This window comes from Orbilia oligospora (genome assembly GCF_000225545.1).
Source record: "Orbilia oligospora ATCC 24927 unplaced genomic scaffold scaffold00110, whole genome shotgun sequence".
Taxonomy (NCBI): domain Eukaryota; kingdom Fungi; phylum Ascomycota; class Orbiliomycetes; order Orbiliales; family Orbiliaceae; genus Orbilia; species Orbilia oligospora.
This window is the reverse complement of record NW_011645667.1, coordinates 1,107,166-1,119,250: the sequence shown is the minus strand read 5'-3', so window position 1 is coordinate 1,119,250 and position 12,085 is coordinate 1,107,166. Positions and strand designations below refer to the sequence as shown.

General features: G+C 46.1%; 3 protein-coding genes across 3 annotated transcripts; 1 reads left to right on the top strand and 2 right to left on the bottom strand.

Moving 5' to 3' along the window:
* Nucleotides 1-1,453: 1,453 nt before the first annotated feature.
* AOL_s00110g319 (uncharacterized protein) lies at nucleotides 1,454-3,214 on the top strand (the record flags this gene model as incomplete). Its single annotated transcript, XM_011127009.1, has 2 exons — nucleotides 1,454-1,514; nucleotides 1,758-3,214. 2 exons carry the CDS (start codon nucleotides 1,454-1,456, stop codon nucleotides 3,212-3,214), a joined length of 1,518 nt encoding a protein of 505 aa, XP_011125311.1.
* Nucleotides 3,215-3,560: 346 nt separating this feature from the next.
* Nucleotides 3,561-4,660, bottom strand: AOL_s00110g318 (uncharacterized protein; the record flags this gene model as incomplete). The annotated part of the gene is made up of 5 exons (XM_011127008.1): nucleotides 3,561-3,721; nucleotides 3,797-3,940; nucleotides 4,002-4,214; nucleotides 4,291-4,501; nucleotides 4,580-4,660. The coding sequence occupies 5 exons, from the start codon at nucleotides 4,658-4,660 to the stop codon at nucleotides 3,561-3,563; spliced, it is 810 nt and encodes a 269-aa protein (XP_011125310.1).
* Nucleotides 4,661-6,179: 1,519 nt separating this feature from the next.
* On the bottom strand, nucleotides 6,180-11,718 carry AOL_s00110g317 (uncharacterized protein; the record flags this gene model as incomplete). Its single annotated transcript, XM_011127007.1, has 4 exons — nucleotides 6,180-8,908; nucleotides 8,992-9,164; nucleotides 9,230-9,456; nucleotides 9,523-11,718. 4 exons carry the CDS (start codon nucleotides 11,716-11,718, stop codon nucleotides 6,180-6,182), a joined length of 5,325 nt encoding a protein of 1,774 aa, XP_011125309.1.
* Nucleotides 11,719-12,085: the final 367 nt, after the last annotated feature.

Below are 12,085 nucleotides of genomic sequence, written 5' to 3'. Positions count from 1 at the left end.
TGGTTGAATAGGCGTGGAATGTGCTTTTCAATCCATTTCGGTCTGGATCAAAGCCTGACCCCAGAACAGTCAAATATTACACATAACAGGATATAAAATCATTGAATCGTCATGAGCTTATTAAGTTAATGATACTGCCATTTTAACTTTCTCGGTTGTCAGAGATATCAAGGATTTTTGTGGGAAATACTCAATATCAGGCCCTTGAAGTTTCCTCTCAGGCTGCTACAGACCTGAATCACACGCGAATGGATTCAATTCGCTCACGTAATGGTCTGTTATCGTATGTAGCTTAATCAATTCCCTCGCATTGTGAGCCGGGAGAACTCGAAATTCAGCCTCTGTAATTTGCTTTCTTTGGTGGTCATGTACAACCCACGTTTTCAGCAGCTGGGTTGTAGCTGGTCGCTAGCACACCGGGCTTGGCTGATCGGGCAGCTGAATCCAATTCTCGGGTCATAGGGATTATTTACTATCCACAAAATATCACATTTTGTGTCTCGTATTATAGATTATATTAGAGTTTTGGGTTAACGGTTTGCATTCCAGTGGAATTTGGTTACGACAGGTCCAATGGCCTCTGCTTAAGAGTCGTTGTGTACCTTGTCGGAGAGCCATCATGCACGAGGATGGCTGCCGAATGTTGTGTATTCAGCTCTAACAGCTTAGCTTCGGGGAGGGTCCAACTCCACGATCTCAATCCGGACCCATACCCGAAGGCAGTGTGCCAGATATACTCACGACAGCCAACCAACGGTTCTCTCCCGTCCGTGCGAGAGCTGGAATATGGCGAAAAGATAGGCTTTCTGATACTTGTAATTATTATGAAGATTGACAGCGTAATGCATAGAATTGGCGCTGATTGCTTGGCCTTGGAACAGGGGGTCAAAGGGCGTCGACACGGAACGCCCGCCCGTTCGTAATTCCAGGAAGAACCGTTTCTGAGGCGCTGTTCACCACTCTGGACCTCGATCTTGTTGGATCCGTCTTCCGCGTTTGCGAACACAAATGTGGATTATATAAACTCTTTCGGTTCCACCAGTCGTGGATGCTTGTAATACATCTCACCACCAAATTGGCCACGGCAGTTGAAGTTTAAGCTTGAATTGCGCCTGTCAGCAATAAAATACCACACACCACCCAAAGACACGGTACACCTCAGCACAGCGATCTGTCGGCAAATACATCATTCTATTATAGCCTTTGTTTCTGGACAAGGATATCTTTGTTCCTTTTATCAGTTAGCCCTTGTCTCTGCAACGAGTCCACGTTTTCCGGATACTCTCAAATCTGCAATTTGCAAAATTCTCCGTTACTTGCACTTCAACCTGCACTCCAAACCATATCCAAAGAGTTCAGACCGCGACCAGTTACACATAGCTAGCTGTGGCCTTTGTTTCTGTAATTCTTTAGCCGGATATTTAAATATCATACGCGCAATTTATCAACCAACATGCGATCGTATTCATCTAAAATTGAGGAGATTCGACAACGAGAATATGGGTACCTTAATGGTAAGCTTACTGCCCCTACCTCAGTACTGCCCCCTCTCAAAACGCCAAAGGTTCTATTCGCACTTCGGATTTCCGTATGCAATTGTGGATCCGTTAGAATTGTGTGTCTAGAATATCTATGGCCATATAAGACGTAGCTTTCCTACCCCGACATCCTAAAGTTTTCGCGTCCTCGTAAATATACACTTGAGTATGTATATCTACAATGTCTAAATGCAACAACTAAAATCCAATAAAACGCAGGCGTCACATACCTCGACCATGCGGGCTGTACACTGTACCCGACCACCCTAATGCACAAATTCGCTCAAGACCTAAGCTCAAATCTCTTTGGCAATCCTCATTCTGCCTCACCTTCATCCATGCTTTCATCGGATAGAGTCGAAACTGTTCGCTCTCGTGTCCTCAAGTTTTTCAACGCTTCACCAGAGCATTTCGACCTCGTCTTCGTCGCAAATGCGACCGCGGGCATTAAGATGGTTATGGACGCATTTAGAGATATAGAGGATGGTTATTGGTATGGGTACCATCGAGACTCTCATACTAGTCTTGTTGGAGTTAGAGAGCATTCGAAGGCATCCCGCTGTTTTGCAACTGATGATCAAGTCGAGGATTGGATTGCATCAACCTCGACAGCAGAAGAAGACTCGACCATGAAGTTATTTGCCTACCCTGCCCAGAGTAATATGAACGGTCGCCGGTCGCCCCTCAAGTGGTGTGGTCAAGTCCGAAAAAATAAGCCGAATACATACACACTCCTCGATGCTGCCGCTTATTTGACCACCGGATCCCTGGACTTGTCAAATTTCCAAGACGCACCCGACTTTACCTGCATGAGCTTCTACAAAATCTTCGGCTTCCCGGACTTAGGCGCCTTAATTGTTAGGAAGTCTTCCGCGGACATCCTTACGAAGCGAAAGTATTTTGGTGGCGGTACCGTAAAAATGGTCCTGTCAATCGATACAGCTTGGCACTCAAAGAGACAAGAGGTGCACGAATCCTTGGAAGACGGCACCCTTCCATTCCATAATATTGTAGCCCTGGGCCATGCCATTGATGTCTACGCAGAACTTTATGGGACCCCGAAACAAGTTTCAGCACATGCATCCGGCCTTGCCAAGGTTGCATATGAAAGGCTACTAAATCTACGATATTCCAATGGGGCACCAGTTTGTGAAATTTACAAGGATGAGAGAGCCTCATACAACGATTCGACAACACAAGGACCTACGGTGGCATTTAACATCCGTCAACCAGATGGCTCATGGGTTGGAAAATCAAAGGTTGAGGAGGCTGCAATTAAAAACAACATTCACATTCGATCTGGCGGTGTATGCAATCCTGGTGGAGTTGCGAGTTTTCTGCAGTGGGATTCTGTGGGAATGAAAAAGAACTTTGATGCTGGAATGACTTGCGGTGACAAAAATGATCTCATGGGCCCAGGGGGCAAGCCAACAGGTATCGTTAGAATCAGTCTCGGAGCCATGAGCAGTATGGGAGATGTTGAAAAATTCGTACATTTCGTGGAACAGACCTATGTGTATGGCGGAGAAATGATCGGTAATATCCAGCCGATAGCGAGGCTGAAGAGCGAGATGCAGCCGCTGACATCCGATGTTCCTTCCCGGGTCGAAGAAAAGAGAAGAATGCTGAAAAATATTTTCCGCAATATGACAGGTCGCAATTATGTTTCAACCTGATGCGGGCACAATTTTGACCGAGAAAAGTTTTTTGCCTGATTTATAATTTATGTTGTTTGGCCTGATCGTGCATGGATGCTGCGGTATGGCACAGGACTTTTAGCTTTTCATTTATCCTTTACTATTCAGATTTGTATTATAGTTTTCATTTCCATCGTCATCTTTATCAGTAACTATCCTTATGAATATTTATTCTTATTTACATTCCTTAGATCTGCTGCCTTGGTTTACTGCTTTAAAATGGGATAGACCTATCTGTTGATCATGAGTCCTTGCCCTTGTCAACATCGTAAGCCTATAGCTATAAATGTCTTCGGGATTGATTTGTGAAAGCTGACATTCCAACTTAATCCACCCTGACGACGTCAATCCTCGTAACTATCGCAGTAGCAACTGGAGGATATCCCGTAGTACAGCTCGCGCATCTAACAACAGGGTGCGGGATAGGGGTATGACGGGATCCACTACACACGCTACCAGTTGCAGTTCCAGATGCCCCGCAGCACACTATTGTTTCCCCGCTATTGTGAGCCAACACTATTTGAAAAAAAAAAAAAAAAAAAAAACCGTAAAAGTGCTTACGTGGGTATGTAGTATAATAAGTTTCCATCGGACAAGTCGTAGTGTTTGTGCAGATCACGCATCGAGGGATTGGGTGGTCGATTGTAGTGTGGCGAGAACCCCTGCAAACGCTTCCCGTTGCAGTTCCGGACGCCCCGCAGCATACTATCCATATTCGTTAGCAACTCAAATTCTTTGCAAAATTGTTTATAATTTTTTTACGTACGTGCATATGTCGTATAATAAGTCTCCATTGGACAAGTGGTAACATATTCTTGCCTCTTGATCTCCCTCACCGCCGTCGGCATCGGCGGAACAACTAGAAGACTAGTAGACGTCTTGGGGGGGCAGGAGCAAGTCACAGTTGTCCTTTGAATAGTTGGAGCAGTTTGTCCAAGGCAGTATGTCCTGCAATCAGTTTTCGTAGCCCCACAGCACCCTATTGACAAGATTGAATTGTCATATTAGCCGTGGGTTTTCACTTGCGAGATGGGTTGCCATTTTTGTGATCTCACATGGATAAGTAGTGCATGTGCTAAGCTGAGAGCAAGTATGATTAATAGATGTTCTGTATGAAGTCGTCGGTGAAGTAGTCTCCGGAGTTGGTGACCGTGTCGTGGGAGTTGGCCCGGGAATACACTGTGCGTAGTAAGAATTGTATGTGGTGCAAAAAAGCCCGTCTTGACATAGACCTTTCAATTCTGGTCTCCAACCAATACCGTCACACTATAGAGTCATATAGTTCGTTAGATTTTAATATGGCCTTATGACAGCATGCTTACAAAGATAATTAGGCACACTTACTTGCTGCCAAACCCCAGGAACTACTTGAGCAACTACAGTCGCTGCTGCCTGCAAGACGAAGAATAGTGCCGCACGTGACATCATTTCTCTGACGTTCTTGAGCTTAGCGTACAAGAACTCTGTAGAGGCGGTGGGTGAAGATTGGGATTCGAGGCTAAGGGATTTGGTGGATAGGAAAGGGGCTCTAACGGTCACCTTCGTATGATAACTATGAGATTAGTGCTATGGATAAAATGGGCGGGGAAGAGAGAGGTGCGGCGCTGTGAGGACTTTATAGACTCACCTTTAATCACGAACAGAGCTTTTAATACTCAGTGTAGTACAAAGTTGGTTCAGCCTTGGACCTTGTTAGCCGAGGATGGTAATGCAGTATGGTGGAACATCGTACCACGATTCCGATGCCCCATAGAAAAACAACCTTTACAAGGGGCATGAACATATAATAGAGGGAACATGCATTTGATCCCCGATTATTGAATCCCATGCCAGCGGAATTTCATATACACGACGGATCCACACCCTAGCATGACCCGCCTCGGCGCCGGCTAAACTAGTGTGAACCTTGAACATGTCAGCTCGCTTCTTCTCGCGTATTAAAACCGGCTCCTTAGGATAGAAGCTTATATCTACAAATCTGATTTATTTTTTGAGGATCCCAAATGTGCCGATAGGCCGATTATTGTCTTTGCTAGGAACATTATACTAACCCCGAGCTCGCTTCCAAATGAACCATCAAAAGTTATGATGACCATTATGTGTTGATTGTTGTATTTTTGTGCTGGAGTTGTGCTGGAGTTGTCCTCGTGCTGTCGTCTCGACCTCGAATACGGCGTCCCCTTTGTTAGTTATTCTAGATAACCACATAGGCTAGCTCATAGCTCGCATATTTTTGTATATAGAATATTTAGGAACGGTTAATCTCGTCGGAAAGCCGGGAACACTCAATCACTTATGTTGTAGCAACTTCTAATATATAGCCTAGTAGACCGCGGATGTAATTAATGCTGACGTGCTCGAGCTCGCTGATGATAATCAAGTATGATCCTCGCTTGTTCGCCATATAATATGCATTTGAGATCTAAAAAAGAAATTAAGCCCCTTACTAGGAGGACTAATCCCAGAGACCGACGTTGATTTAAAGTTTAAACCGTGTTTTCAATTTATAAGTTCAAGAACTAGCTTCATGTGCCCGATCGATCGATTCGATGTGAGGGTGGTGGTCACATCTAACAATGCATAAGCGAATCGCAGCTCTTCCTTCAAGATGGCGCGATTGTTCATATGAAATACGAAACCGCGTAGCGAGCAGCCAAGTTGGTCTAAAATTGTTCAGCCGCCACACCAGGACTTGGACTGCATAATATACTACTGGTAGACTTGCATGAGAAGTAAGTCATGCGGTAAACACGTTGGCGGATTGCACCCAGATAGGAGGTTGATTTTATGAAGACAATAAAATTCATTCTCAGATTAAACTACATTTCTGCGTTTCCAGAATATACTCTACTCTATCCTCAGTATGCTTCCTTTTGTCCCCCAGTTTTGAAATTTCAAATGCCGACGCGACATATGTCGCACACCTTTAGTGGTTTGTATTCCGCTATTGCATTTCTCTCAGCATTCTCGGCAGCTTTCCTTTTCTTTTCTCTAGTTTCCTTTTGATCTCTTTCTCCTCCTCCTCCTCCTCCTCCTCCTCCTCCTCCTCCTCCTCCTCCTCCTCCTCCTCCTCCTCCTCATCGTCATCGTCGTCGTCGTCGTGGCTAATCCCGTGACCACCTTCGCTTTTCTTTGCTGCTCTACGCTCAGCGTCTCTACCCTCGTTCAATATATCACCTTGGTCTAAGTTCTGTTCCATATCTCTGGACATAGGACCTTTCTTCCGTTTCTGTGTTGGGGCCAGTTCACCAATGGCCCCCTCACCATTGTTCCTCTTTCTTTTTGATACACTCTGATACTCGTTGCTTGTGGTCGTTATTGATCGTACTGACTTTTTGGATGTAATATTGTGTGCATTCCCATCGGACACTGTGGCTGGACTAATTCGGGTGGGGTTTGTCTCTGCCATGCTGTGTGCCTTCTCAGATGGATATAAGCTGGATTCAGTCTCTAAAACTTTCTGCTCCAGACACTCTTCGGTTTCGTCGGCACTAACATAGTGATTATCAACTATATCCTTATCAGCAATTTCCCTTTTTTTCTCTACGTGCTCGTCAACAGAATCTTGCTCTTGTCCATCATCTTGCTCAACCCGAACCCTCTTAACTGGCAAGATGATCGGCCTCTCTATACCCTTCCTCTTAATTTCAATATAACGCTCTTCGATGGTAGATCTCCCATGCTGATAGTAGCGAATTTTGGGCAGAAGAGTGTCAGTTTGTTCGATCATGACCACGTTGCCATCCATATCGTATACGGCTTTGGGCCCGCTTGTTTTCGGTTTTCGAGATTGGGGAGGGGGTGCTCGGTTGGGTTTGGAGAAAGTGAATTTGTCTTTGCCTGTGGGAATACACCTAAGGGCCGTGTCGGTTCGAAAGGATCCAGGCTCTCGCCCTCTACTTGGGGGCTCCTCTTCCCTTGCTTTAGGCCTGGAATCTGACGTTCTATTTAGGCCTCTTTTTCCTCGGTCCGAGCCCTTCTCGGTGTTAGTAGATCTCTTTCCTGCACTACTTCCGTCGTCACCGTCATCTTCCGAGAATACTTCGGGAAAGTCCTCAAGGGTATCAAACGGCTTCCGGCGAGAAATACTTTTCAAGAACTGGACGATGTTCGCGTGACCTTCTCCATCCACTGGTTGCCGTCCAGTGCTTCTGGTCCCTTTGTCTTCACCATTGGGTTCTGGTATCACATAAGCCCCCAGCATATGCGCAGCACTCGCATACCCGGCTCTCTGCTCTTCCTCTTCCCCTTCTTTAGCATCTATATCCCAAGGAAGTGTGTGGCCTGGTAACCTTCCATGAGCTAGATCCCAAGCAAATGGGTCACCTGTGCCCACAATAGTATTTCCATCCACCAAAGTAGTCCCTTCCTCGGCACCGGCTGTTCCCGACGCCAACGCAGATTGGACATCAGGCTGGTACCCAATCCTAAAAATTGTCTCAGCCCAATTGTTAACATCATATCTCGTAAAGGATCCGTGCTCTCGCTTCATTAGATCTTGTTCTCGCCACCAACCCTTTTGAAAACTGGGTTGTATTTGGTTCCACATCAGGATTCGATAGTAGTTGAGTCGTTCGTACATGGTCATGTCGTATGCCACTCCGCCATGTTCGCCTTCAGCAAGCATCATGGGCTCATAATTGTAGCTCTTCGAAAGGAATTCGCGAACTGTTGTTGTACTTGGGAAGCGTGCGACCGGCGTGAAAACGATTCTGTTCCAACACAGCGGTGGGAGTGGAAGAGCGTTCAGATCTTCTTCTTCTTCTTCTTCACCATCCTCTTCCTCTGAAGGTTTTGTGGCCCGTGGCATGACTCCCTGAGTATTTATATTCTGTTCAGCTGATGAAAGAAGCATTTCGGGTTGGAATAATAGTACTCCGTTATCGATGAACATATGGCCCGGGATTCCGGGAATGTGTGGCCCGAATGCCCCATCGATGTTCGGTAAGCATCGATTTCCGTGGATGTTATTGCATGTTGTGGACCCATAGTAATATGTTTCGTACTTGTCTGCGACGCATGTATTGTTGAAACACGGTCTTCCAGTATCATTGGGTACTGCAATTGCTTTATCGCCCGCGTGGTGGGAGTGTTGTAGGCAGGCAGGGTTTTGACAGAGTATAGTATTGCTACTGTTGTTGTAGGACTCCCAGAGAAGATATTCTTCTTGGCTTCCAATAGATTTGGGGCGATGGTGGTGGTGTAGATGCGGCGTATCTCTCCCCAAATTAAATATATATTTTTTATACTGTTCGTCTGGGAATGTGTGACGAGGATACAGCCAGATAGGGTCATCCGTTGAATATTCATCCAAAATTTCTCCTGCCGACCTCTTTTGTGTCCGTCTGCGGTTTGAAATATCGCATTTCACAGTCGTTTGCATTTTAATATTCTCCGACTTGGAGGTAGCAAACCGTCGAAGGAAGAGCCAATGCATAGACCCACTATAGAGGTGTGTGACATGGCTAAATCGTGTTATTACTTCACTCTGTTGAAGCTCGACACCATTTACTTTCCAAGTATCATTCGGCCGATTTCCGACATGAATTACTCCGCGACCAATAGTATCTATAATAATAGATATCATCGACTGCGGGTATTGGTTTTCAATGATGTCTGTAGGTTTTCTAGGTCCTCCTCCAACGGGAATAGATCCAGTGCCATTTATATAGTCTAGGTAGAGTAAGCAATATCAGAAAACTGTACTTCGTTTCCAGAAATTCGGAACAGGTGTGATTGCTAGCTGGCTGACTAACCTTCCTTTAAATAAGCAAATCGGTGATATTTATACCCTGGGTTTGCCTTTCCTGGATCGTCGTCTGGCATTGTAGCGAGTATATCGACTCCAGTGGTATCCCCGTCAGTGGCGGTCCCATCCGGTACCCACCAATCAGTTTGAGGATCATCAGCTGGATGTCTCCCTCTCTTTCTACCCAGATTGTTAGCAAAGTATTCGGAGTCTGCGTAGCATTCACAGATTATGCAATTTATTACCCATGTAGAACCGCCATTGTACCCAGTGCCAATGGGAACGACACGATATTCGGCTTGCTACTGTATTCGTTTAAATTGATACCTACAACAACCGCATGGCTCCCTTGGTCAAACCATTGAGAGAGTTGTCGCCAAACATCCGCGTGGTTTTTATGAAGAATATTGAGGATGCGGTAACCCTCCTCGGGTATTGTATCCGGGGTATCTTCATGGAAGGGGTATCCTCTCTGTTCCGATTACTGTTAGCATTTATATCGTAATTTAGACATTATACAGTAGCTCTTTCGACTTACTAGTTGGGTCCAGTCCATAAATCTTTGGATCTCAACCATTGTTTCATTTCTCACACGATTTTGGACTGATATCTGTTCATTGGATTCCTGGAGGAAATCCAGGTCCCGTAATGACAATGCAGTGGTTGGAACAGTAGCTGTGGGCACATTACACCGAAGATTATCGGTATCCTCCTCCATAAGTCTCCACATAGCCACAAGACGTGCATCTTCCAACTCCATCATGCGTAGCACACGGCCCATGGCGTGGATGACTTCAATGCCTGTCTGAGGGTTACGATTCATCCAGTTGAATCTGTTCCCATTGATCGTTACCTTGAACCCGAAGCGTTTAAACCGCCCTGGATGGTCGTATTCGTGAGCAGAAAGGGTACCATCTTGGAGGTTGGTCATTCCGGCGTCATCACTGCTTCGAGGGAAGACCACAGGGGTGACATGATGATCGAGCTGGGAGAGCTCGTTGCTCGCCAAGGAGTATATATAGCGAGGGACCTCTGAGAGAAATCGTTCGAATACTGTTCCGTCAGGAGTGGATGGTGCACTACAAGGATTAAATACCCATATGCAACGCTCTGGGGCGGCTGAATCCGTTCCATCTTTAGTTTTATCTTTAGTGGTGTCCGTAGTTTTGTCTTTGAATTTAGTTGCACCTTTGGTGGTGTCTGTATCCGCTCCATCGGCCTTAGGCTTACCACCGTCGGTATTCCAGCGTCGCTGAACCTGCATATCGATGACCATAAGCCACCATCGCAGCTCTCCATTGACATCACACGCTACCGGCATAAGATGCCATCTCTTTCTCCCGAGGTCTCTTTTCAACGATGGCCATATTCTACGACGGAAATCTGGGCCCTTCCCGCCTATATTCGAATGATATATTTCCCAAGGAATCAGAGTATCAGAAGGGGCCTTTGTTGTATCATTTGGTGGTGAAGTAGGTGCCGTGGTATCGACGATATTCACGATGTCGGTTTCATCGCGGCTTCTAGCCATTCGAAGCCCGCTTACCCCAAATTTAGCCCCGACTCTGTGGAGAACAGCACTATCCGACAAAGTCTTTCTCCTCGCGCTATGTCTAGCTTTTGACAGAAACGATATCGGCTTTCGTTTTCGAGTTGCTCTAAGGTCGCCTTCGCCAGACGGTTTTACTTTGGTTTCCTTAGGCTTCTTCTTTTTCTTAACTTTTTTTCCATCTTTAGCTTCGTTGACAAGTTCTTGCGCAGCTTTGCTTAAGATGCTGGATAACGGATCATCGGGGTCCACAAGCGTCATGAGGTCCCTTGTTGGAGCAGGACCAGGTGCTACCCAGTTACCACCACTATCGAGGGATAAGAATGGGCCATCACCGTACAAACCGGAGAGCGGGTGTTTGACTGCTCTTGTTCCTCTGGGTGCAGGATGGAGTTTCAACCAGTCTGGAGTGTCTTCATCGCTGCTATCTTCAGAGCTGTATTCTTCGTTGCCGCCGCTGTCTTCGCTGCTGTCGACGCCACCTTCGCCTTTTCCTTCGCCTTTTTTACCTTCGCCTTTTTTACCATCTGGCTCCGGCGAATCCTCAACATCAGCGCGCGTCGCCGTGTCGATAGGATGAGTGGTACCCTCAGGAACAGTTGGAGTGATCTTGTTAGGATGGACACCCGGCTTTGTCTCCCTGTGCCTAGCACTGTTCACATCCTTTCTACCGTATGCTTTCACGAATTCTTTTTTCCCCATGATTCCCGCCTTTGTGATTGTTATGTCGTCATGTTCGTAATATAGTTGAATTGGCGGGTGAACTCTTATCAACTTTCTTAAATTCGGTCCAAGTTGTATTTGCTTCATGAAACAGGCTACCACCATCGCATTCCACTTCACATAATCCCAGTTCCCACCAATTCCAGCAAGATTATCTTCTTGTCCATTTATAGGGAGGAACCAATCTTCAACGTCGGAGATTTGGTCTGGAGTCGCTGGTTGGATAAACGATCTGCTGGATATGGCACCCGAAGGGGCGGCTGTAGAGCTGAGCATTCGATGTAAGTCCTCTGATGCTTCCGGGCTCTCTAGGAACTCTGGGTGGAAGGGAACATCAAGCGGGATTCCGGCATTTCTTCGACGGCTGTAGGGAGCATTTGGGAAGCAAGGAAATGGGCCGTTGTATTCGTACAGGTCGCCGACGGGTATCAGATTCGGATCGATCGCCCGCCCGCTCGCCATAATGGATATTCTCTCACCCTTATAGGGTACAAACTTAAAGATCGGCCTAATGTAGTGGCTTACTAGATGTCGAAGTTAAAGGGGGTTCTATACGATGGTGTCGCAATTCTAGTATACGATATCTTGATCAGGTAGCAAATTCTAAGTGTGCCTGGGTAGATAGCAGACAATATATAGAAAAGAAGGGCGATTCTTTGAAACTAGCTGTTTTAATCATAGAGATAGATGATGCAGCTAAAATGAGGCCATGACGGGGAAATGATAGTACAAGGAGAATGCGGGAGAGTTTGAGGGAAGCCGGCCGGCTCGTATACCGTCGAAAGTTCTTTGTCCGAGGAAGGTTCCAGTCCAACCCGAATAAATCAAA